General features: G+C 37.6%; 1 protein-coding gene across 10 annotated transcripts in view; it reads right to left on the reverse strand.

Annotated features, from left to right (window-relative positions):
- CASK (calcium/calmodulin dependent serine protein kinase) overlaps positions 1 to 25084 on the reverse strand; it is a 201223-nt gene that overhangs the window by 104029 nt on the left and 72110 nt on the right. For all 10 annotated transcript variants that reach the window (XM_051811680.1, XM_051811678.1, XM_051811673.1 and 7 more), the window contains exons 3-5: positions 12868 to 12973; positions 5469 to 5546; positions 4158 to 4230 (exon numbers count right to left, since the gene is read on the reverse strand). In XM_051811680.1, coding sequence (XP_051667640.1) covers positions 4158 to 4230; positions 5469 to 5546; positions 12868 to 12973 — 257 coding nt within the window. The remainder of the gene's footprint in view (positions 1 to 4157; positions 4231 to 5468; positions 5547 to 12867; positions 12974 to 25084) is intronic.

Here is a 25084-nt window from a genome sequence, read left to right on the forward strand (position 1 = left end):
TTGTGATAGACTCTTAGCAAGATCTCACTCCAACATTTCTACGTAGTGCCAAAAAATGATACATGCCTTGCTTTTTTCCTATGTAGTCTGTTCGAGATTATGTCTCCTTTAAATTTTTTAATTGCATCAAAGTTTTTCTTGTTTGAAATGGTGGAAAAGCTTTTGTGCAGTACAGGCAATTTGAGAAACTACAAATTGAGTACTACGTTGGTCTAGCATTGGGGAGAATAGTTCATGGGGGAAAAATCCCAGAAAACTTGAAAGGCATAAGGGAGAGACAGAAAAATACTACAGCCTAACATAGCTGATGTGGCAAACTTCTTGCATTGCTTAGACATCCTGTGGCCAAATCCGAAGTTAGAAGGTGACTTGTCAATTGCATAGTAATTTTAAAAAAAAATTCATTTCCATTGCAGTGAACACAAAATCCTAAGGCAAATATGCACAGCACACTTTGCAAAGGAGTTTAAAGGCTCCAAGAGCCTGTCTACTTTTTGGTTAACCCATTCCAATGTGCTGCATGGGTAGCCAGCTCATCAATCAGAAAACACATGTTTTCTGACTGTCTGGGCAAATGACTGAAACATATAAACCTACTGACCAGAAAGCATTAAATGTTGAGCTCTAAGAAGGCCAAGTAGCATAAATATAATTCTCAGCAAAACTGCTTCTGATCACCCAGCAAACAGCTAAAGGTACACTAGGAAAAGGGCTGGACAAAACAGAGGGACTCTGAGATAGGAAGCAGAGGACTAGACATAAAGAGGAAGAAAAGTGTACTGCCTGAATAAGCACTGAGAAAAGGTACTGAAAGCTTTATTCTTGGAGTCTCTTAACTTCTGCATTGAATGAGGAAGAGCTCCTCAGAAAAAACATGGCCAGGTAGGACACTTCAGTTCCACCCCGTTAGTCATTTTGCAGTCTTAATAACTTATAAACAATTTAATATGTAAGAAAATCCTCACCAAGAAGTTTCTACTGGATCTCAAGGATCTAATAACTTCTTGAAAATACAGAAGAAGCACCAGTCATTACTGAATGTTCCCAGAAAGCATAAAAGAAGTTCAAAGTGAAAAGAGTAGAAGGAAAGCAACATGCAACAGATTTCTTGTTTTGCATATTCAAAGATTGGAAAGAGAAGATGGTCTTACAGAACAGCTTCTATTCTGGTAATTTTTTAATGTAGTTGAATATAGAGTTATAAACACATAAATACATGTCCACTAGTTTTATTCATTTCCCAGATATGCCTAAAAGCAGAAGTGTAAGAGTGTTAAACTACTGGCAAGATCTGAAGTACTGAACTACAGGCAGTTCAGGCAATGAAAGACAGAAGTGGTAACTGAGTGTGCTCTCAGAATTCATATGGTTAATTAAGTTCTGTACAGTCCAAAAATCAACATTCAAATCTATGCACAGATCAAGTCTCAAGTCACCCGGACCAACTCAGATCTGTATATGACACACAGGACAGTGCCTAAGGCTTAGTCCTATTCCCTGGAAAAAGTGTTTTTACTCCCAGTCACAGAAATATTGAACTGAATCTTAATAGCAGAGAAGACAGAATTCACATATTTTGTTTAAGCAGTTTCATCTATTTACATGCCCATGCTGCAAACAAGCATTCATACCTACCAAGATAACCTACAGTAAAAATTTTGGATGTCTGCATTTCGCTGACACCTCCAGTTGCACACCAATCAATTTGCTAATCAGAAACATACACAAACACTCAAACTATGTGGAAATCATGGCATCAAGTTGGAGTGTTTGGAATGAATTAAGGAGAAAATCCCAGCAACTAAAGCTCTTGATGTGATTAAATTACTCCTGTATCAGTTTTACTAAAAGGTATCTTTATAACAAGATCTGCAACTATGGAAAATGCTACATAAACATCACAATATAGGCTAACAGAAGATTGCAAAACCTCTTGATGTTTCACTGATAAAAACCATTCCACTGCAGTTATTGCAAAAATGAACAAGCAACAAATGAGACTCAAACCGTAGCAAGAGTTTTACAGGAAAAGACAAACATCTCATTTCAGACCAACATTACTCTCCTTTTTCCCTTTTGTTGTTCTCTTACATAAAGATTATTCTGTTCACAAACTGCCGTGCAATAACATTCTGTATTGGAAAAAAACTCCCTTTCAATGCTGCTGCTTTTGGTAGCCATCGTTTGGGTATTTCTGACACAGCAAGGTGACTACAGGTCATCTTGTGAAAGCTTTCATGTTTGGATTCTGTCATTGAGGTGAATCTGAAGCATATGGGAGTTTGTCACAGGCTGCACAGTGCTCCAGAAGCTTTGGTACATCTTGTCATTTGGAGAAGTCAGGTGAAGTTTCTGGCACAAGAATACAGCAAACTAAGTACTCCTGTGTAGCTCTACCAAATCAGTCAAGGACCTAAGTGAGCACAAAAGTGGCTAAAAGACACCTAATCCTCGCATGGGCTATAAGGTGCAAATTTTCCTGTGCATCAGATGATGATCAAATATTTTGCAGTTCAAAATAACACTCACGGAAAGCTTAAAAGGAAAAAAAAAGTAGTATGACTTCATCAACATTACAGATTTTATAAATGCACTTTCATCCATTCAGGTATTTTGGAAACTGGTCATTTAGTCTACTTCCTTTCAAAACACTGCCTACAGTGACATCTAGAGCTGGGATACTGCAGTTAGCTTAATGTGTTCTGCACCCAAACCCTGCAGTTCTGCACTGCTTTTGCCAACATGAAACACTGTTGGTTTACGCTGCTTTACACTGACACATTTTTTCTAATCTAATTGAACAGAGTTATTTCTAAGGATAGTATCTCAAAAAACTCTGTGATTCTGAGGTTTTCAGAATCTAAAATAAATTCCCACTTTACACACAGTGAAATGGGTCTCCCTCAGAGGGTCTTGAAACTGAAATTTGTTTTTGTTCAATCACATGGGCCAACAAAACCAAGTGGAGCTTTCAGAAAGACACAGCAACAAAAAGATGATGTTCATTCAGAAATTCTTATGCGCTATCAAAAATGAACAATTAAAAGAATTCAAAACCTTCAAGACAGAACATGATGAGACATTCTACCATGAATTACAAGAACATCCTTTGAATTTGACATAAGAAATTACTTTTAAAATACCAAACTTTAAAAAACTAAAAAGTCTATTATGCAATAATTTTCTTGATTCTAGAAGCAAAGGAGTAAGAGGCTGGGAAAGTCTGCAATGTCTGTGTACACAAGACCAAATGACTCCTCAAATGAAAATCATCAGCCCAGTGTCTGTACTCTCTTCCCTCGCAGATCACCTGCAGGAGTTTGAATCTTCTCTTACCCACTAAAGCCCAAGATTCACTTCTCAAACTGCACCATCAGAGCTTGTTAGAATTTTCATTACTTCCTACAGTGTTTGGCTCACTTTGAATAAAACCAAACTCTCAGAAAAGTGAGAATAACATTAACAAAGAAATTGTATATTCAAATTGAAGACTGTCAAACCCACTTCAGTTAAAACTCCCAATTACTTACATTAAAATACTTTGGGACAAACTACTTCCATAAATATTGATGGAAATAGTACAAAATTCACCAGATCAAAAAGAGAGTGTACATATGCTGTTGTAAAACACTGCATTTCTCCTCACAAACTTGTTTATATTAGAGAAGTTTTCATGATAATAAATGTTTAAGACCGGTTGCAAAAAGTAGATAATACTACCAATACTGTAGCATTTAAGCATGTACATCTCTCTGAAATCTTAGTGTGGATGAGGACTGTCATTATACTGTCAAATTGATGCCCTTGAACTACCAATTCCAGTTTAATTTATGCAATTAATTTATATACACATTTTCCTAACAAGACAAAAATGCAAGCAGATTTCATTTGAATATTCAAAAACTAGAAATTAAACTGACTTTCAAAGCAAGTTGTAATCAAATGCATGTGTAATTTGTGAGTACAGATCTCCTAAATGTTCTATATTGATGAAATTAGAGATCTTTAATCTTACATGAGACAATAAGAGTAAAGATTCACTCAGCAAATAGAGATTCCTTTTCTAGAGCTCCTGTCTTTCTCTAAATTACAGAAATTGAAATTCAGTAGTTGACACTATTGTGGTGAAGAAAAAAAGAGTAATCAAACCCCCTTACCTTCACATCCCTGTGAATTATATTATTATCATGACAGTAACGTAGAGCTTCCAATATCTGCCTCATGTAATGACTGAAAAAAACAAACACGTTATGCATGACAAACCTGCAGGAAAAACTACCATAAACATGTAACAAACTAAGTTTTAAGAGTCTAATTATATAAAACTAATCAAACCAACTTAACCTCAAATATACAGGGTTCTGTAGAATGAATTTGTGTTTATAATAGTGAATAATACAAGCTAAAGTTTGAGAATTATTCTGATTGAAGCCAAGGAAAATCAGAAAAGAAAAATCTGTATTTTTGTAAGGTTTCGAATGATCAATAATTCTGCTTCAAATAACAAGGAAGTCAGGACTGTCCATTTTTTAAATAACAAAACACAGGAAGGAAATAAGTGCCTGATTTATCTGGAAAAGTATTGGACCAAGACCTTGGCTTTCTTGGTGCAGATTGGAGACTGACTTCTTTCTCCCCTGTGTCCAAAGGACATCCTAAGAGATCACTGACCACAGCAGAGTCAAGAAAGCCAAGAGCATCCTATGCTGCATCAGACAGAGCATTACTGCGGGCTCAGGGAAGCAACCCTTGTCCTCTGGAGGCTCCAGCTGGTTAAAGGGAAGGTTCTTCTCTAGGAACATAACTATGCACTGCAATCAAGTTGCTCAGAGAGGTTGTGGAGTCTCCATCCTTGAAAGTATTCTAGGACCCACTGGACAAAGTCTTGAGCAACATGATTCAAATGCCAAGCTGACCCTGCCTTGAGCAGGAGGTTGACATAAAGACCTCTTGATGTCTCTTCTAATCTGGTTTCTACAGCGCTAAAAAATCTGCAGTGTGGAGAAAAGTAAAAAAATAACCTCATGGGCTTTGAGGTCAACAACTGTGCCACTAGGACACTGGCTTTTATTATCCTTCTGCAGTTTTATAGACTCTGTCATACTGTTTCAAAAGTTGAAGTGACCATAAATAAAGTGATACATAAGCCAGAAAAAGAAAAGACAACTCCATCTAGCAAGACCAGTAAAATTCACACCTGTCAGGCAAGGCACCTAATGGCACCACGAGAGATCCAAAAAAGTCAAAGACAGACGATCAAGTATTGGATGTGAAATACTGTTTTACTCAATAATCTCATTCAAATATATAACTGGTAAATGACAAAATGCTAATTATTGTAACAAACATCTAGAGTGTGGAAACAGGATTACTTATAGTAGTCTGACTTTTAGCTAACAGATTGTGCAACAGTATATTCCGTTCTTTTCTATTTATCCTGCGGGATTAATTAAAATTATAATACATACCTGGCTACAGCCTCGCTGTAGACAAATCCAGCATCTGCTCTCTTCACAATTTCAAAACACAGGTCTGCTCCATCCATACTGCAGGTAAAAAGAGGGAAAAATGCTTAAGACAGATAACTATAATCAATTACATAAAAATGTTCCAAAAGATCTATTTGCTCCATTTACAGAAATCTTACATAAAACACTCTGGATACATATAGAGTGCATTGCACCCTAAAAGAGCATTTGATAGGTAATCTAATAGAAAATGGTTTGGCACAGGTTAACCATTTTATGTCCCTGATGTCATATAACAATTCTGTCAAAACACCAGCAATACCAAACATCTCTTTTATTGCCAAACTGCTCATTGAGTAAGGTGTGCAAGACAGCAGGAAGTCAATGCTCTGTACAAGAAGGTTCTGCAAGTTAACAGTCAACGTCTGATATTTGGTTAAGTGTGTTTGTATAAGAACTACCAGTGCAATTCTATAATAATGACTCTAGTAACAAAAAAATCTTACTCAAATTGAATTTTAAATGAAGACTTTAAGAAATACTCTAGAAATGTAGTGCAGTCTTTCCAGTTGGCATTTTCTTGTAAGGATAATTAAGCAGCCAAGATGAGATTTTACACCTCACAGCCTCACTGAAGTCACCTGAGAACAGTGACAGCCCACATACTGTATCACTAGCTCTTGATACCTTTTTCCTGTTCTCCCTAAATGTCTGTAGTCTTTCTGATCTAATTTCCCACAATAAGTAGTATTACACTTAAGATGCAGGTATATTCATAGATCTTAGGTTGAAATTAGACTGCCATTTCTCAAAAACTAAAGCAGTGTGGAGTGGCAGAACTGCCCTCCTTTTCCCTCTCCTGTAAGTGACCTAAGGCAGATTGATACCTAGAAATATTCACAGCTTGATGGGGCAAGGAGAGAGAGTAACAAGAGTTAACAGGAACAATAAAAATAACATAATTCACATTTAACAAGGCACTTCCAAAAATATCGGTTGTAACATGTCATTTTCAGCCTTCACACCTCTTCTTTTTCCTCTCCATAAAGACTCAAGGGGAAAAAAAAAAAAAAAGGAGAATTTGCAAGGTGTCTAGAAAGCCAACATTACCAGGCTGTTTCATTAAGTTAACCAGAATGTCAGCATCAATCACTTTTGCTGTGTTACATACCTGCAATAATAAACTTCTTAGGGAGTCACAAGTCATGTGCAGAAGCTTTAATTCCCAAATAAATCCAAAAGGTATCCCCATACAAAATACACTACCATGTGGATAGAGCACTGACAACTGTAAGAGAGACCAGTGACCAAAAGAAATGCACCTTGAGAAGTGCAAAGAAACCCACACTGCCAAACCAGGAATGCTCTTCACTGCATCAATATATTCCTCTGTAGGTTTTTTTCCCCAGTGGTTTTTCTGTCTTGCTCAATTTCCTACAGTTTGTCTGTGCCCAGGGCTGAACATCCCCCAGAGAATGTGCTGTGCTGCACTGCACATGGCCCTGCACAGCAGCCGTGGGGTCAGGCTCAAGGAGAGCAGCATAAACCTGGATTTCACTGCAAAAATCTCTCATGTCAATCACTCTTCCAACGTTTGCTCGCACTGTAGAACATACAAGATGTCTGATCAACTACCAAAAGTGAGATGTCATTCTCATGAAACAGCAGAACCCTTTAGAAAACTAATTGCACTCTGACTTATTATAAACTATGTATAAATAAAGGTCCAGAGGCACTTAAGGTTTTTAGCAGCATCAACAGTTGCTGAGACACTGAAGTAAGTGTCATCCCTTTAGACAAGGTATTCATAATCAGAACAGTCTTTAACATGTATTTCTACCTCCCACTTACACATACCAGCATTTTTCATTTGAATTTTCTAGCAGTATTCGGCAGTTTTAATTTTTTTTTGCAAATATGTTTGAAATTTTTATTCCATTAAGATGAGTTCTGTTGGTCTCCAAAGCACAAATATGCAGCAGGTGTATTTTAATCTCTGACTTCAACTGACCACTCTCTCAAGATAAAACCTTTTTTAAGAGCACATTTTTTTTAATGTATAAAGAGGGTTTGCATCACCCCGTGTGATACAATACATTCAATACACGATATTGAATTTTACCTGAAAAAATCAAAAAACTTTTGTCTAGCTGAGGCTTCAGAAAGCAAGAGTCAACCTCAGTCATAAGAAACCCCAGAAAAATCAGTGCACTAACAGACTAAAAACTCAGCAACACCTCAACCACTTACAAGATGACTCTGCAGAAACTGAAAGGTTTGTGTGACACAAGAGCATTTAAGTTTTGGGATACTGATGTAATGAAAGTTCAGGAAGTCTCAAGGGTTTGTAAGTATCAGCATAAGCACGTGAAAACCATAAAAAAAAAAAAAGATAAGTTAAAATCCACTGAAATAAACAAAAAAAAGCTATATCCATGCTGAAGACTTATGTGGATGATGCAAAAAAAGTTGGGAAAAATCACTACATTCATAACCTGAGAGAAACCCCTGACACCAGCAGAGGGCACTCATGGCAGGTACATGAACATATATATATATATATAAAGAAAAATAAACATACATACATACATATATATACATATATATAAACCACCCAAACATACCACCTCACACAAATGTTTGGGTATTAGCATGAACTATGTCCCCCAATTAATCCATATTCTACTATTGATTCCTCCATATTTTTAGCAGAACTGTGCCTGGATCTCTGCCCTTTGGATAAATGTCTCTTTCCACAGCTCTCTCAGTGCTGCTGTTCATCTTGAAAATCTTTCTACTCTTCTACACAATGCTGAGGATAAGTTACACACTGCCCAGAAAATTTACTCCTGAATCATGTTCAGTGCAGAAATCTGCTGTGACACTAACAGTGACTGAAGAACAGACATTATACTCCAGAAGAGATTTATGTTTTCATACTGGGGTATGATAGCTTTGCATTTGCAGATGACCTAATAGGATGTGGCTTATAGCTTAATTTACTGATGAAGAATCAGAAAGCTTTAGAAGCACTGCTTTATTTAGGGAGCCAAAGTATTACTTAAAAAACCAAAAAAATTAAGAGTTGACACATTACTCATAGCTGAGTTTACCAAATTTTGTACCATGTATGTTCAAGGCTTGTGAACAATGGCATTTTTTCCTTCAGCTTTTATATACTTGCCATCATCACTTACCTCAAATAAACTTCCAAAAAATTAATTTAAAAACTACAGCATTTAGCTTTTCTTGAAGCTCTATGTAGTAACCTCTGAAAATTAAGACCAAAAAAGTCAAAATACTCTTATTTGCACCCAGGTTTTAGTTCATTATGAACAATTAAGTGATGTTCCCAAGTTTGCCTTCTCAGCATCTGTCTAGAGGCTCCTTTAGACTGAGACAGCCTTTCCTCACAGGAGAGCTGCTCCGTCCCTCTGATCATCTTGGTGGCCTCCTCTGGCCTTGCTCCAACAGGTTGATGTCCCTCCTGTGCTGAGGCCCCCAGAGCTGGATGCAGCACTGCAGGTGGGGTCTGACCTGAGCAGAGGGGCAGAATCCCCTCCCTGGCCCTGCTGCCCCCACAGTGCTTTGGATGCAGCCCAGGACATGTTTGGTTTCCTGGGCTGTGAGTGCACATTGTTGGGTCATGTCCAGCCTGTCACCCACCAGCACCCCAACAAGCTCATCAACTTATGCTTAATGCACACCTGCAGTTCCAACTGTAACCCTGATAAAGTACTGCTTTTATGGATTTTGAGAATTTAAAACTAAAGCATTTTTACATGTTATCTAGATTAAATGGCAATGTTATATGTATATAACTATACATATATATATACATCCTAACTGCTAAATCCAAATGGATCAGTTCTTCTAATGCCCCAAAAGACAAAACTCTCTTAGAATGCACTAAAAAAACCACAACCCACCTATGTATAGTGGTGAGACAATATTCTGCAAATGACCAGATATGAAGGTATCTGCAATCCACTCACTGCTTCTCTCTGAGCTCTTCAGCACAAAAGTACTCTCAGTCCACACACTTTGATTATAGTGAGGATAAACTGCATGTAATGCACTCTAAAATGTGGTTTTCAGACACTTCAAAAAGGAATATTTGCCTTGTTTTAGAAACATTGCAAGTAGCAGAACCTAATCAAAGTATCTCCTTGAAAAAAATCAATGATCATTAGAAAAAAATGTAATAAGCAACAGAATATAAAAGTGATACTTGTACATTAAACAGAAAACAGCATTCTATGTAAAACCAGGAGGCTCAGCAGGGATCTTGTCAGTCTCTACAAATACTTGAAAGGGAATTGTAGCCAGGTGAGGCTCAATCTCTCCTGTAAGGTAAAAAGTGATAAGAGAAGAGGAAATGGCTTCAAGTTGTGCCAGGGGAGATTTAGATTGGATATGAGGGAAAATTTCTTCATGGAAAGGGTTGTCAAGCACTGGAACAGGATGCCCAGGAAGTGATGGAGTCACTATCTCTGGGGTTATTTAAAAGATGTGTAGATGTGGAGTTTAGGGACATGGCTTAGTGGTGGTAGTACTGAATTAATGGTTGGACTTGATGATCTCAGAGGTCTTTTCCAACCTAAATGAGTCTATGATTCTATACAGAGCTGCCAACAAATAACACCAGGAATGGGAAAGGAAACAGCAACTGTATGACAGGGAGTAGAGCTGGCCATTCTCAGATGTAAGGCCTCTCTAGAGCCTCCAAGGGATCTTTTCCATCAGTGTAAAGAGTCCATTACCCTTCTAAGGGGCAGCTGGGGTGTGTGTGAGGGAAATCATTTGGCACAGGCACATCCTTTCTCTTTTATGATGTAAAAACATCTAAGTACTTTTAAAATAATAATTTTACTTCAGCAATAAGATTTTCTGGGATGGAGTCTGCTTCTTACTCTACATATGCACTTCATCTATTACAACCCACTGCTTCTCTGCAGTTTAATACAGCAGCACCACATGGGTGACTGCAACCTGCTGGTAACACACATATGGCCCCATTCTAAAGACTGCTTGAATTTGTGAATAATTAGTGGTTAAAGACATAGCTCAATTTTTGGTGTTAAACCTCACTGCTACTGTTCATGTTCATCAGTGTTTCTATGAATTGCGATTTGTTTTTTTAAATGTTTATTTTAACCAACGTTTTCCAAACTGGGCACAAATTGTATATTTTCCTGAGCGTTACAATCTGTTGTTATCAGGTGTATGCTACGTTTGCCTATTCAACTTGTACTTTTTTGTATCAATAGATTTGGCAAGATATTTAGGGTCATCCCAGCAGCTGCTCCACGCAGCTCACAGACTATGAAACAGCAGCGGACCTGTGTCTCATTTACAAGTCATGGCACAAAGTTTTAGGTTCAGTTATTCTGTGCATTTCTTGTGTTGGGCCTGAAAAGCACCTGCCAGCCCATGAACAGTTCATCACCAGCTAGGTTTAAATCTCCTTTGCAGATCCCTGGTGTCTTCCCCTTCTTGTTAACCTCTGAATAACTAAACCCTAATGAATTCACTCTATTAGTGTGGACAGAACTTCGTTGCAAATCAGTTGAGTTTTGTTACAATAACAGCATAATGAACGGGAGGCAGTATGAGGGAAAATAAGTTACCTAAATGTACATAGATGCTTTTCTGCTAACTACAGGTTTCTTAATATGGTCACAATTACACAGTATGTCACTAACCCACGCAGACTCAGACAATGCTGTTCTTACTCCACAGCAAACATCAATCTTCTGTTGAATCACTTTACCAAAGCATCCCCTTCAGCATAACACATTGTGCCCACAACTCTTCCATTCCCTGCCACATTTTGAGCACAGGTGTTCCTACTGCCTCATTTTCCATCACTTTGTTACAAAAGAGTGATGTTTTGCAGTGTACAAAGAAAACAAGGGCACACATATGGTAAACAATTATTATCCTTCAAATAATTTAGCCTCGTAATTCCTTCTTTCATGTGGCCTGAAGTCAGGTACAGTATTTATGTAGTAATTCTAATTGTTCAGACTTATTTTTTATGTATACAAACATAAATTATAATAGGCCTGCCATTAAAAAAATAATTACTGCTTTTGTCTCATATTTCTGAGCTATCAGCGTAGTAAAAATAGAAGCAAAACCTTTTTTCCATTTCAAAATCTTGTTAATTATCAGAGTATGTCTCCCCAAGGTGTACATAATTATTTCATAATAGGGTAATTAAAGTCCCTTGTCCATGCTTTGGGATTTACAAAATAAAAATGCAAAGTCAGTATTTAATCAAAATGTACAGAGAGGAAAGCATAGCATAATTATTTTACAAAATCATAAGTTTATAAAATCACCTAAAAAAAAAAGCAGAAGATTTTCAAACAACAACTTTCATCTTTACCCAGGTTTTTTGCCATTACCTCTTGCCTTTCCACTTCCTCAATGGTAAAACATGTGAGAATTATTTTTGAAGTGCATATCTCAAATCAAATTCTTGGCTCTAGTGGACAAGTCAATCTGACCTAACACACTGGCATGATGTGGTTGCTCCACCCAGGTAAATGCAGGTAAAATGCATCAGAAAACTTAATGGAGGAAGATTAGAGAAATTCAAGAGGTACAAACATGTATGCCCAGACACACTGGGAATGAATATATGTGGAGCATAAAAAGAAGAGCTGGTAGGTGGAGAGCAAAGAGAGAAGGAAGATGGAACACAGAGCATGCACAAATTACCATTCTGCATGTCTGCTTCTGTCCTTCCCATTTAGATAAAACTTAACTCTGGAAGGACTAATAATTTTCCCTCAAATCAAAAACTGGTGATTTAGGGGCTTGCCCTCCTTTTTTATTTCTTGCTGTTGATTAAAAATACCTGTCCACTGCTGAAGTCATGTTTTGGTCACCCTTCTTACTAAACTCTCACATTGAAACTTCCAAAACATATCTTTTAGACAAAGGCCTCTTAATTTATTGTGAACAGTTATATTGACTTACAAGAATATCTAAATACTCCAATAAGCTTTACTTTTTTATCTAATAATGCAAAAGTAGTGCTATAGTAGCAACAATCTGGAAAAAAATAAAAACTTCACAACTGGAACAGAATATCATCAGCTACCCAAGGATGTCTATCACCAGATTTTCAACTTGTTCTCATGAACCTTGTTAGGGACACAGCAGCCATCAATAAACAGCTTCCTGTCTTTAGAAAGCCCTGATGTTCACCACTTTGCCAGTGGGACAACTTTTTAATTTGAGACAACCTGTTCTTGCCAGAAATAAACATTTTCATGGCACTCCAGACCTCTGAGCTACAAAACATGCAGGTGTGGGCAGACACCCTTGTAGGATTTTATTTAGTAAATGACAACAAAGAAAGGTAAAAACAAAGAGAGAAACTTACAACTCAAAGACCATATAAAGCATTCCATCTGAGCTGTATGTCTCCAACAGTTCAACAATATGAGGATGCTTCAGCATGTGACAAATACTGGCTTCTCTCTTTAGATCTGTGGAAGATAAGAAGGTAGTAAATTAGCTATTATTCAATAAAAAACCCCTGAAAACAGAACACAATGTTTGGAAAGATGTACACATCTGAAATTTCTAATAAATTCATTAATCTTTATAAAAGACACTGATGAGATGGTATTTAATTATGCCACTTCAGAACTTTAGTGTGAAATTAAGTTAAAAATCTCAAATAGATCTCAAAATATAAACACACAAAACAAATTCATGAAGTGACTTATTAATAAAAGATCTCCTTGGTCATAATCTGAAAAAATGCACAGTAGTAAGTTCTTTTAATGCACATATGCAGACTACACCAACATTTTCAATCCTAAATATGCAGTATCACTACAAAGTTATCCCCAAATACAGAAGACAGGCTCTTTCACCACACTACAGAAATATTAAAACCTGGAGGTCTCCAGTCTGACCCGCCTGCTCAAAGCAAGGTCAACTAGAGCAGGTTGCCCAGGACCACACCCAGTTGGGCTTTGAACATATCCAAGTATGGAAACTCTACAACCAGTCTAGGAAGCCTAAACTGACACCTGACCACCCTCATGAGCACAGACTTTTTTTTCTTATGTTTATTAAATTTCCTGTAGTTTACTTCCTTAATGGTGGTTATTTATTTTTAAATCACAATATATGAAATGACACTGCCACAAATTTTAACCAGCATATATTAGCTTGTATCTCTAGAGAAGAGAGAGAAAATCAGAAAAAGTCGTGACTAAAAGAAGAGCAGAAACCACCCTGAAATCTCTCAAAGCTTGAGAGATTTTGTTTTTAACTAACAACACTCTTACTTTTTATGATCACAAATAAATCCTTCTGCAGGTATAGAAATGCAAAAATCCAAACCACACTGAATTTTCTTTCTTCTGTGTTGAAACTATTTGATATTTTTGTTGTTTAATCATCCCTGAACTTTTTTTTCTAACTTATTCACTAGGATTCTAGAAAGAATAGCAAAATCCTGAATGAATAGTCTTGATGATAACCTGAGAAGTGGGGAAAATATCAGTCTGAATTCTGAAATAAGACATTTTCCTTTTCTATTCTCTTTCTATGCAATTGTTCATTTTCCAAGAACAACTTACCTATGTATTAATGGAAAAATAAAAATATGGTCTCTCGGTTTGAAACTGTTCTCCATATTGTTGTGTTACACTAAAATGACATTTAAAATGCACTATTTTTACATGCCCTCTTACATTTCTAACATGAATCAATGACATTGAAAGATACAAGCAGCAAGATGAACATTCTTTCATATGAAGCATTTAACAGGTAATTCAGATTTATGCTAGACTTTGGACCTTCCAGTCATCCATAAATCCAAAAGAAATGCTCAGAGTTTGGAAATGACTGAATTTCATTCCAAGAAAAATGTCTGGATTCATGAAATGCAAATTTCCTTACTAGAACTTTCATATTACACCTGCATTACGTGAATCCCCCCTTAACAATCTTGCAAATACAATCTAAAAGCAAAATGACAGAGCAACCCCTTAGAAACCATTATGTAATAGGAAGGGCAAGCAGAGCAGCAAAAAGAAGCATCTTTCACTGATGCAGAACAAATTAATGTAAAATTTGTCCTTTATAGACAGATGAAATTCTGTCCTGTAAGAAAACAGCAATATGTCTTTCACTCCTGAAAGTACTCATGTATCAGTTCTTACACCACCTTCATGCAGAGCAACTACTAAAACCATATTGTAACATTCCCTTCCATCACACTTAGGGTTTGATTAGTCATTAAATAGTTACCCCTTCTTTTCTAGGCAGAGAGGTTCCCTGAAATGCACATCCACTCTTTCCTAAATAGGATCATGGATAAGCACACCGAGGCATGGCATGGAAGAACAGAAAACGATGTGATTCTGTGAATGACCATGATCTTCAGAAAATACAGTGCTTTTATTTAGCCTCTTACTGTATAATGACTTTAATGCTACCACCCTTCACCATGATCTCCAATATCTATTTTAAGTGGAAGGCAAAGAGAAAATCCAACAGGAAATTACAGAAAAGTCCTGCTTTCTTTACAGGTAAAAATTGTTTTCAAAATAGTTTATTTTGGTTGCTTCCTTTATTTAATACTTTGTGGGCTTTATTTGAAGAGAGTTAGAACTGAGAGGAAGAAAGTATATGCTGCCATTTCCCTCATTCCTCTGTGTAATATTGGATGAGTACAACAACTGCTCACAGACTGAGCACCAGCACAAGAGGAAGGACAAAGTGGAAAATAAAATCTCCAAACAGGAAAAAAAAAAAAGAACAGAAATTACAAAACAAGGTTTTGAATGACTAAGGGGTCTTAGGGCTAAGTGCAGAACAAACTCCCATTTTAAAAACACCAGGGCCTTGTTCAACAGTAGACCTATTAGGGAACAAGAAAACTAGATATAATGAGACAGAAAAGTACATACCACATTGATTTAACAAAGCCACAGGGCAGAAAAGAGATGATGAATTCTGAAGTATATTTGGATTGTGACCCAAAGGTCAAAATATGTCATGTTTAAGACCAGTAAAAAGGAAAAGGGAGGCAGGGGAAAAGGCAGAAATGGCACATATATTTCATTGTTTTCACTGAAAAAAATGACATCAGCATCTATTCAATTCTTTATCAAATGCTTTTACCAGAATGAATTAAATTTCACCTTCACAGGTTCCTCAGAGGTAAATAAAATCCCAAGTACCTACAGATACTGTTTCAGTTGTCAATGCAACATAAAACCAAACAGATGTTTAACTGCAAGCAGGTGACTGAAGATTTCCTAAGAAAAATCCCATTATTATCTTCTGACCCCCATATTATTTGTAACTTATCATTCTGAATATAACACTGAATGAACTATTTGTTGTTAAGTTTTCTAAACCTTTGCTGAGCATTTTAGCAATGTTGTGTAGTAATAAAGGTCCCGGACACAGATCCTATATCAAAATAGGCCTTTCACATTCCAAACACCTACAAAAGATTCAGAACAACTCTAGAATCTGCCAATGCAGCAAGTCAGCTTTAAGCAGCGAGAGGTGACATTTAATTTAGTAATGGTGATGTGTCTCATATTTACAACAGTCTCCTTCACTAGGAAACAAAATTGAGCTAAAAGAACATACCCTAAGGCAAGACAAGGTCTTGGAATTTAAACCAAACTGTCATCTTTTACTTGCTGGACTATTTAACTTTATGTCTGAATCCTTTTTGAAGACTTCATCTATTCATTTTTCTCTTCTTAATAGAACTGAAGAAATTACTTTCTGGTCTGTTCTTTAAGACTTCTCAGTCAGCACTTCTTTCAAAATTAAACATTAATGACAACAGTGATAATAAATAGAATAGCAAGGCTTAAAAGCACAAGCTTTAAAAGTTTATCTGGCAGTTGCATGAAAGGTATTGTAACACAACCAGAAATAGGGAGAAAAACTTGGTGTTTCATTTAACTTGTTTAGCATACAGGTTGATATGTTACATCCTAATTTGAAAAGCATTTAAAAGTTGTCATTTTACACTAGTGTTACCAATAAATGTTCCAGAATTTCAGTCTGTTTACAAAACTTTGAGGTTTTTTTAGCAACAGGAGAGACGTTAAAGCTTCCATTTTAGACCTGGCTAATTATTTAGAGGGTGCTAAAATTGTTAAAATGACATGACAGACTTCTGTAACAAAGGAAAGTTCAAAGATGGCAAGGGGAATTCCCAGCGATAATCACCACACAGAGAAAATGCAGCCTCATGAGTGGATAGTGACAGCGAAAGTGAATTGCTGGAAGCACTAAAAAGATAACTTCTCTAAATAATCACAAAGAAACATATATCAGTCTTTGATAGAAAATATAAAACATGAGCATCACTTAAATTCTCATGGGAGTTAACAATCTAATATCCTACGCATCTCTGACAATTCTGGCAAACACCCAATTTCCTTTCAAAGTCTGATACCCAAGGTTTTAAAACATCTCAAACACAGCGAACATATTTCCAAAGTATACTCATGGTATCCCACAGTATGGAAGAATCAGATGCTCTCTAGTAGCCTACATTATAGCACCATTTTAGTACCTTAAAAGTGACATGCACAGACTGCAGCAGCCACATCTTTTTGGGGGAAGGACAGCACCAAGTTTCTTAGCAAGATGGAAGACACATGTCACTTTTATATATACACAATTCATTTACATACATACACTATTCTGATTTTCCTGATTCAGCCCTTTAAAGGATTACTTCCCCAGCTCGGGTATGACAGTATTTTGAAAGGAAGTAACCACATCAGGAGTAAACTTCTTGCTTAAAATACTTCTACATATTTTGTACAGCAAGAATATGATTATATTTAATTTAAATAGATATGATAGTACTAAGTTTTAAAAGGAAATCAATATGCTTTGTTCACTTGGATGTGTCATGATCACCTACCAACCTTTGGTGCTCATCATGGAGAAGCTCCCAACCATCCCAACTGGAATTCTTTCATATGCAACTAACCTGAATTATGTGCTTTGGACACGTGCCTGATGCACCACCTGAAGTATGGATAATGCAGACACTGAGACCTCAGAAGCACCTGTTTCACCCTAGAAACACATTGGGCTTAGTCCTGTGGATTAGCCTTTGCCAGCTGTTAAACTCCCACCCAGGCTCCTGCTCAGCCTCTGCTCTCAAGTGGGCGGGAGGTTAGAAAATGCAAGTAACAAGAACAAGAAAGCTCATGGGTTGAGACAAAGACAGGGAGATTGCTTATCAGCTCCTACTGTTGGAAAAATAGACTTACTTGATGAAGCTAACTTAATTTTGGCCAATTAAAATAAATACTTATTGATTTGGGCAGAGGCAATCAAAAAGATAAACATGAAACCAACAAATTTCCACCCCCCTTTCCCAGGCTCAACTTCACTCTTCACTCCAGACCCCTCTGCTCCCCAGCTCTGAGTGGTGCAGGACGTGGGGGTCATGCTCTGTACACCACAGTGGGTCCTCTGCTGCTCCTTCCTTCTCACACTTCGCTGCTGCTCCAGCAGGGGCCATCCATGGGCTGCTGGGGATACCTGCTCTGCCATGGTGAACCTCCTCCTTCCCTGATCTTGGTGTTCTCCTTGTTCCATGCTCCCTACACTTCACTCCAGTGCTTTCTACCCTTCATTAAAATGTATTTTCACAGAAGCACCACAAGGCTGATCAGTTCAGCTTTGGCTCAACTGGAGCTGTCTGAAACCGGCAGTCCCGGAGCCTCTTCCCCTCCCATTACCAAAAACTTGCCACTTATATTTAATACAGGTCTGATTCACTTTCTGCACTAGACACAGTGCTTCAAGGGGCTAAAAAGGACCCAACTCCTCCAAACCAAGCACACCACTACACACCTCTGCCTCACATCATCCTGTAACAAGCACACAGCACATCCTGCACGACAGCAAACTCCAGTTTAACCAACCACACTGTACCTGAGGCCACGCTTCCAAAACCACGTGAACTTCCTGGGCAATGCTAGCTTAAAAAATTTCCCTCTCTCCTCTCTGTTTGCTCATTCCTGCTGCTCAGTGAAAATTACTTTGAGGCTTAATTATCCTAATAATATAGCAAGGAAGTCATAAAAGCTTGCAGTGCAGCCAACACACTGCAACAGGAATGAGCAGCTGGAGGTGGGAACATCCTGTATTGACATTGGCAGTGAAAACTCCTATACTACAGAACCGCAGCAATGTTTCTGTCCCAAACATTTGTCTTTTTATTTTTTTTTCCCTTCCACAAGAGAGTACTCCCCTTTCTCTTAATTAAAACGGCACCACCTGCCTTCCTGGGATATGTGAGCGACTCCTCATCACACAGATACATCTGACCAGTTAATGACGCTTTGCCTCAACAAGCACTAAAAGCTTTCCTGCCTCTCCTCCCACACACTTTGGGGTGGCTGAAGCTCCACGGTAGCCAAGCTGACTTAACTGCTGGCTGTTTCCCCCTTCATCCCACACACATTCCTGCCCTCTGTTCCACTGTGCAGAAGCCTGGAGTTTGTCACACCACACACCAAACCATTTCAGTGTTAATTCAGTAAAAAAAAACAAAACAAAACAAAAAGACATTAATTTTTGTCTCCGCTAGCTCAGTGTCGTGCAGTTTTAGCACGGGAAATGGCTCAGTGAGCAAGTCAAGTATGTATATATAGTTAAAAGAAAGGAAAGGAATATGGAAGGAGAAAGTAAATAAGGCTGGGAAATGCAGCATTCAGAGCTGCTGCCAAAACACCAGTACACACCTTTCCCTTCGAAGTGTCTCCATTGTCACTAAACCTTTGCTGCATAATCAATCTGTACCCTAGCAAACATCCTTAAAACACGTCCCAAAAAGAAACAAATGCAGATAGCTGTGAGCGGCCCTTGATAAGAACACCATGGTAATCAACAAGTGCGGTGCCAATGTGAGATAATCCACCTCCCGCCAGTATCTTTTGTTTTAATGCAGCTGTAGCATTTGGAAACAAAACATTGACATGAAGAATGAACAACCTCATTACAGCTAATACTCAATAACCAGAATCCCTTTCTGAGCCCCCCCATGCAGAAACCTATGGAAATCTTAATTTCGTGGAATCAGACTTCATAGATGTTTGCTAAATCCTGTGTAACTTCCATTTGGTACTCTATTCTTCCTCAGTGTTTGGACAGAAATATAAACATGTTAATGGCTTTTTAGCTGGAGCTGAGTGTCTTGGGAGACTTACAAGGCAAGTTTCTACCTCACTTTATGCTCTGTCAGCTACAATGAACGTGAAACTGGGTGTGAAAAAACCCCACTTTTCTCTCACAACTTCTGATACATTCACCAGACTTGTCCAGAATCATGTATCTGACAGACATTGTAAGTTGCTTTGCATGGCTGTGTCCATGAAAGCAACTCTCCCTCCTTTAACTCATCTTCTTATTTTTACTGGCTGCAAATAAGCAATGATTCATAAATAAGCTGGTATATTTTAGGTAATGAATCAACTTGAACTAATAAAAATGTTTAAGAATGCCTGAAAGAGTATTAATATCTATCTACTGCAGATAATTAAACCCAAATAATTTAATTTCATTTAATTAAATGATAATTCTTAGCCACTTTTTACAAAGCACCCATCACGATGAAAGAAAAAATCCATTATTTTTCAAGCATGAACAAAGTCTGGATATCTCTCATCTCAGACTTTCCACATTCCATGGCCTCTTGGTTTATACTCCACAGCAGGTTCATTAAGGTAGGGGAACATAGAAAAGGGGAAACATAGAAAAGTTAAAGTAACACTTTCTGGATCATTACTTTTTAATTAATTACATGGAAAATCTGTCTTTCAAAATAGCGTTAGTAGTTTTCTCCGCTCTAAAGTAGCAGTCTCAGAAGTGTTTCACAAACTCAAGAAGGGACACGATAATCATAATTAGGGTTACAAACTCCATAAATTAATTTTAAAAATGTCATAAGTTTGGATTTCCAAACAGAAATGGAGTTGCTGCTGAAGACATTCTGTAACCTCTGCTGTAAAATCTGAAACACTTTTCTCCTAACATTCTGTTTTCAATAATTAATGAAAGGAAATTGAAAACAGTCATTGACTCTCAAGTCATGATCAATCAAGTTATGAAAGTGGGTGCACTATTGATAACCTTATTATATAATTCCACGTTCCCACCTGTTATGCAGCACTGCATAGCAGTCTGAAACCCAACACCTTCCCGAGTATCACAGACCACAGGCTTTTACACTGCAAACCACAACTTAAAACACTGCAACGCAATGAATTCTTTAACAGAGGGAAATGGAAGGGTGTGTGCAGCAGCAGATCTGTCACAATATGCTGTGAAATTTCTTTTAAAAATAAACAAACAAACAAACAAACAAAAAAAAAAACAGAGAAAGAATTAGACACATGGTGTGTATTTGGTAAAGGAATGCTACGTGCTTGGCTGGAACACTGAACTGGCAAAATGCTCAGCTGTACGGTCACAGTGGCCTTTACTGAAATAACTGGAAGGTCATAATTTCGTAAAGTTACACAGAGTGTGCTTTACTGTAGTGAAAACTCACCAATAAACACTTAAAAGTAGCAGCCCCATTAAAAGCTGTTCCCTCCTCTGTCAGCTCATTCTCCTCTCCTGCACCATCTCTCCCTTGTGCAACTGCACCATAGACAGAATCGAGGTATTGATCTACCTCAACTGCAAGCAATCCTTTTTCTTTTCCCCTTAGAGCTGTTTTTCAACCAAACTCGTTCTGGCTAGTCCTGGGAATCTGCACAAACACCTAAGAGCACAATAGTGTTGATAGCCCGGCAATAGAAACAAATGGGCCAGATTACAGCAGCAATTCTCACCTCGACATCAGCACTGGCTTAAAATGTTTGACAATATGTCACATCCCAACAGTCTACAGCACTGCTGTCCTCCTCCCAAAGAGGAAAGAAATCAGAAAACTAGATTTCACAGTATTATCAGGAAATGTTAACTTACAGTATGTTTAACTGAAAGTAAAATTGAGACATGAACTTGCAAGTCAGGACGTATTTCTTTTTTCTCTCTGTAATTTCCTGTTTATGCAACTCCATGTCGACATGCGTCCCTACAGATTTCTCACTAGGTGGCAACCCAGCTCCGACTTTGATCTCTGTGTACTCAGCAGCTGAACACAAAAGGCGGCTGCATCTATTTAGCTGCAAAGAGCTTTATGTTTGGCCAGTTTTATACCAGTGAGCTGATTAACGATGATTACAGTTCAGACCTAAGAACAACAACAAAAAAGACGCCACTTGAAAATAATTAAAGTACTTCCAGTGCTAAGACCTTTTCATCCAGACTGTGTGGGAGACCATTCTCTCCTCTACGCCTGAGGAGCTGATGACCACACACCAGCATCCACTGCCCTGCACACACGGAGAACTGCACATGACACAACTGGATTGTATTTAAACAGTTTGCTCACGTAAGCCAGAAGTTCTTTGTTTAATTCACAAGCTATAACAGAGCAGCGTGTTTACTGCATCGAAGTCTAGCAAAAAGCTTTAGAAAGCTAAGCCCTGCAAATAGTTCAGTTTACATCACTGGAGTTTCTCCTTTTTAGAGGTTAATCACACAGGGTGGAGTTCTTTGTTTCATTTTTTTTGTACATTTTTTCATTTCAGGAGGGTTCTTTTTGCTGCAGGAGTCTGTACACATATATGTGTGTTTATGGTTTCTCTCCAGCCTTTGGACAGGGCAATGCAGATAATGTATCCTCTCGGAATGTGCTAAAAGCATCATTATTAATGTTATGTTCAGATTGGCACAACATTTTTACACCAAACTTTGACATCTTTTGGCCGGAATTCACTTAGGCTGATCAAATTAACTAAAGGTTATAGACTTTGCAGTCCTTTAAATGAGTTTTTAGTACTCATGTACTAAAATGTAATGACATTACATCAAGTAAATGCCCTCAAAGGCAGTGGAACATTATCAAGAAAAGAATGCTAGTTGATCCTGAAAAATTAAGTGATTTCTCTTGCTGATCACTCTTAACATTTGAAAGGGGGTGTGTGTGTGTTTCTTTGTTTGAAATGCCTTTTCTTCTGTGACTTAGCCTTTACCTAAAGGTAATGACAGGGAAATATATATTTTTATATCATCAAAGAATCTCAATTTTACAGGAAAAACTCCGGAATTTTAAAGACACAAAGGAAATCTATTCATAACAGATGCAGCTAGTCTAGACAAAATGTCTGGAACTCGTACTCGAGGAAGGGTTAAATAGCCCATTACACTGAGCTGCTGAACACTAACAGGCAGAAACAGCCCAAAGGCACTCAGGGAAGGGATTTGACTGCCTAGGACGTTTCTCATAGAGACAAAATGCACTTGTTTGCTTTGATCAAAGTTTCTTTGGTCTTCAACTGCCGGGCTCTGCATAACCAACACAAAACCAGTTGCACACTAATGATAGAAAAGAAATCACCTCCTTTGCCCAAGTCTAGACAACCCAGGCAAAAACAGCATCTAAAATATCAATCTACTCTGAGGAATCTAATTCCACAGTGCCACACAGCTCAGTGAGTGACAGAGTTTTAGTTGTGGTACCTGTGGCAATGCAGCACAGGTCACTTTGCAACTTTTCTCAGGTAAAACAGTGTAAGCTGCAGTAAATGCTGCTGTAAGGGACAGCTGAGTTCTGAAAGGTCCCTCCAGAGCACACAAAACTCAGCACAAACAGCATCTACAGTGCGCTCTGAGTAATAGATAATGACCTAGCAAACGTAAGGATGATACCAATTCTGTCCAACTAGGAAATCCTATCTGAACGCTGGAGAACAACTACTTGAACAAACTTGCTTCTGGTTCAGTGACAGAACAATGTGAGGAACCAGAAAAACATTTTTAAGGAATAGTAATACAGGATACAAAAGGACCTAGTCTTGGTTTGTTCCACTTCTGCCCACGCTTCTTTTCACAATTATTACCAAAAGTCATAATGTGGATAGAGCCTTCCCAAATCTTCGTTCGCGAAGCCTAGCCATGACCAAAAGTCATAGAATTTTTTTCGTTTTCTTTGTTAACTGAAAAATTATAAAGCAAGTTTCGTAAAATGGTGTCCATGTCTTAGTTCAGTAATTAAAAAAGACTTACTGAAGAATGTATTCTTTACCAGCACTTTGAGGATTTCACCCTAAGAACCAAAAAAGTTTTAACTACACTTGTTGCTACTTCTCAAATATCCACAAAATACTTTTACATACTGTCTATTAATTTTGTAATGCTTTAAAGAGCACATTTTCCCTTTTTTGCTTGTGCAGTTGCAATTCTCCTCCAAGCCTCTGAAACCAGTGCCCTTAAAGTATATCCCCTTTCATTCCACAAAAATCAGATGTTAGTGATGAAAGTAGTGCAACTGAATTCAAACTTGTTTCCAGCAACATTCAGGTCACAGGTCTAGGAATAAGGTTGTAACTTGCTTAATTTGTCTCAGATTGCACAACAGACTGAAAAGACTACTAATCTTTACAAACTGTCACTTATGCTTTTCTCTGTAAAACAGAAGAAGTTGATAGAGGTAACATATTCCCATAAAGAACCCACCCAGTGACAATTTTGCCTATTAATTGATTAGAATCCTAACACAATTGCAGGTCATCAGAAAAATATTTTCTTTCAAAGTATTCACACACTTCTCACAATATTTACATGATGATTTCTCTTCACCAATACAGATACGAAGAGTTTTCTTCTTAAATCTCACCAAAGCATTATGAAAAGAGTATTTAATCTTCCTTCTTTACTATCCGCTGATGAGCAAGAAACAAAAAATACCTAGAGTTCTTACTTAGCAAAAGCTGAGTTAGAAACACTTCGGTCATCTAATTCAATCTGTGAATTTGGGAGATTATATCAGAAATTATCATGGAAACAGTACATCTGCATGGCCTTTTTAAAATAAGTTCTGAGGGAACTTCCCACTGCCCCTGAACTTCCAGGTGATGCTATGGCAACAATCACACAGTAATACACAAAAAATTCCTTCACTGTCACAGAGTATTTTGAGGGACTGACATGGATCTATAAAACCTTGTAGTAACCAGCTGGGGATAATGGATTGCTCCTCCTGCTAGACACAGTAAAGATTATTTAAGTACTTACACTCATAGTATGTAATGTAAAACACTGATCTCAAATGGAACAAACTTTTTTAAGGTGTTAAAAGGTTTGGCACAATTTTTTTCCAACAACTAACTTGTACTATCTCACTCCTGCTCACTTGGCATGAGATCTACTTTCTTTCGTTGGTGTCCAAATCTGAAATGATGATCAATTAGAATAAGAATAAAACTTTATAAATTCTGCCCATTTTTCTTGCTCAAAAGTGTAAGAACAACAATAAGCTTGCATATATATGAAATTATCAAAGCATATATCCACTAGTGATAATAATTTGCATCCTCTCTGCAAAACAGCTTTATAAGAGCACTGTAAGGAAGAGTTAATAGGGTTCTTTCGTTAAAAGAACCCCAAATTTCCTTTCCTCACAAGTAAAATATTTGTCTAGGATAAAGAACGTAACTGATATGATGGAGTACATGGAAATGTAAAATGTA

This window comes from Manacus candei, unplaced genomic scaffold, assembly GCF_025592945.1.
Source record: "Manacus candei isolate 608988 ecotype Guabito, Panama unplaced genomic scaffold, ASM2559294v1 h1tg000083l, whole genome shotgun sequence".
Taxonomy (NCBI): domain Eukaryota; kingdom Metazoa; phylum Chordata; class Aves; order Passeriformes; family Pipridae; genus Manacus; species Manacus candei.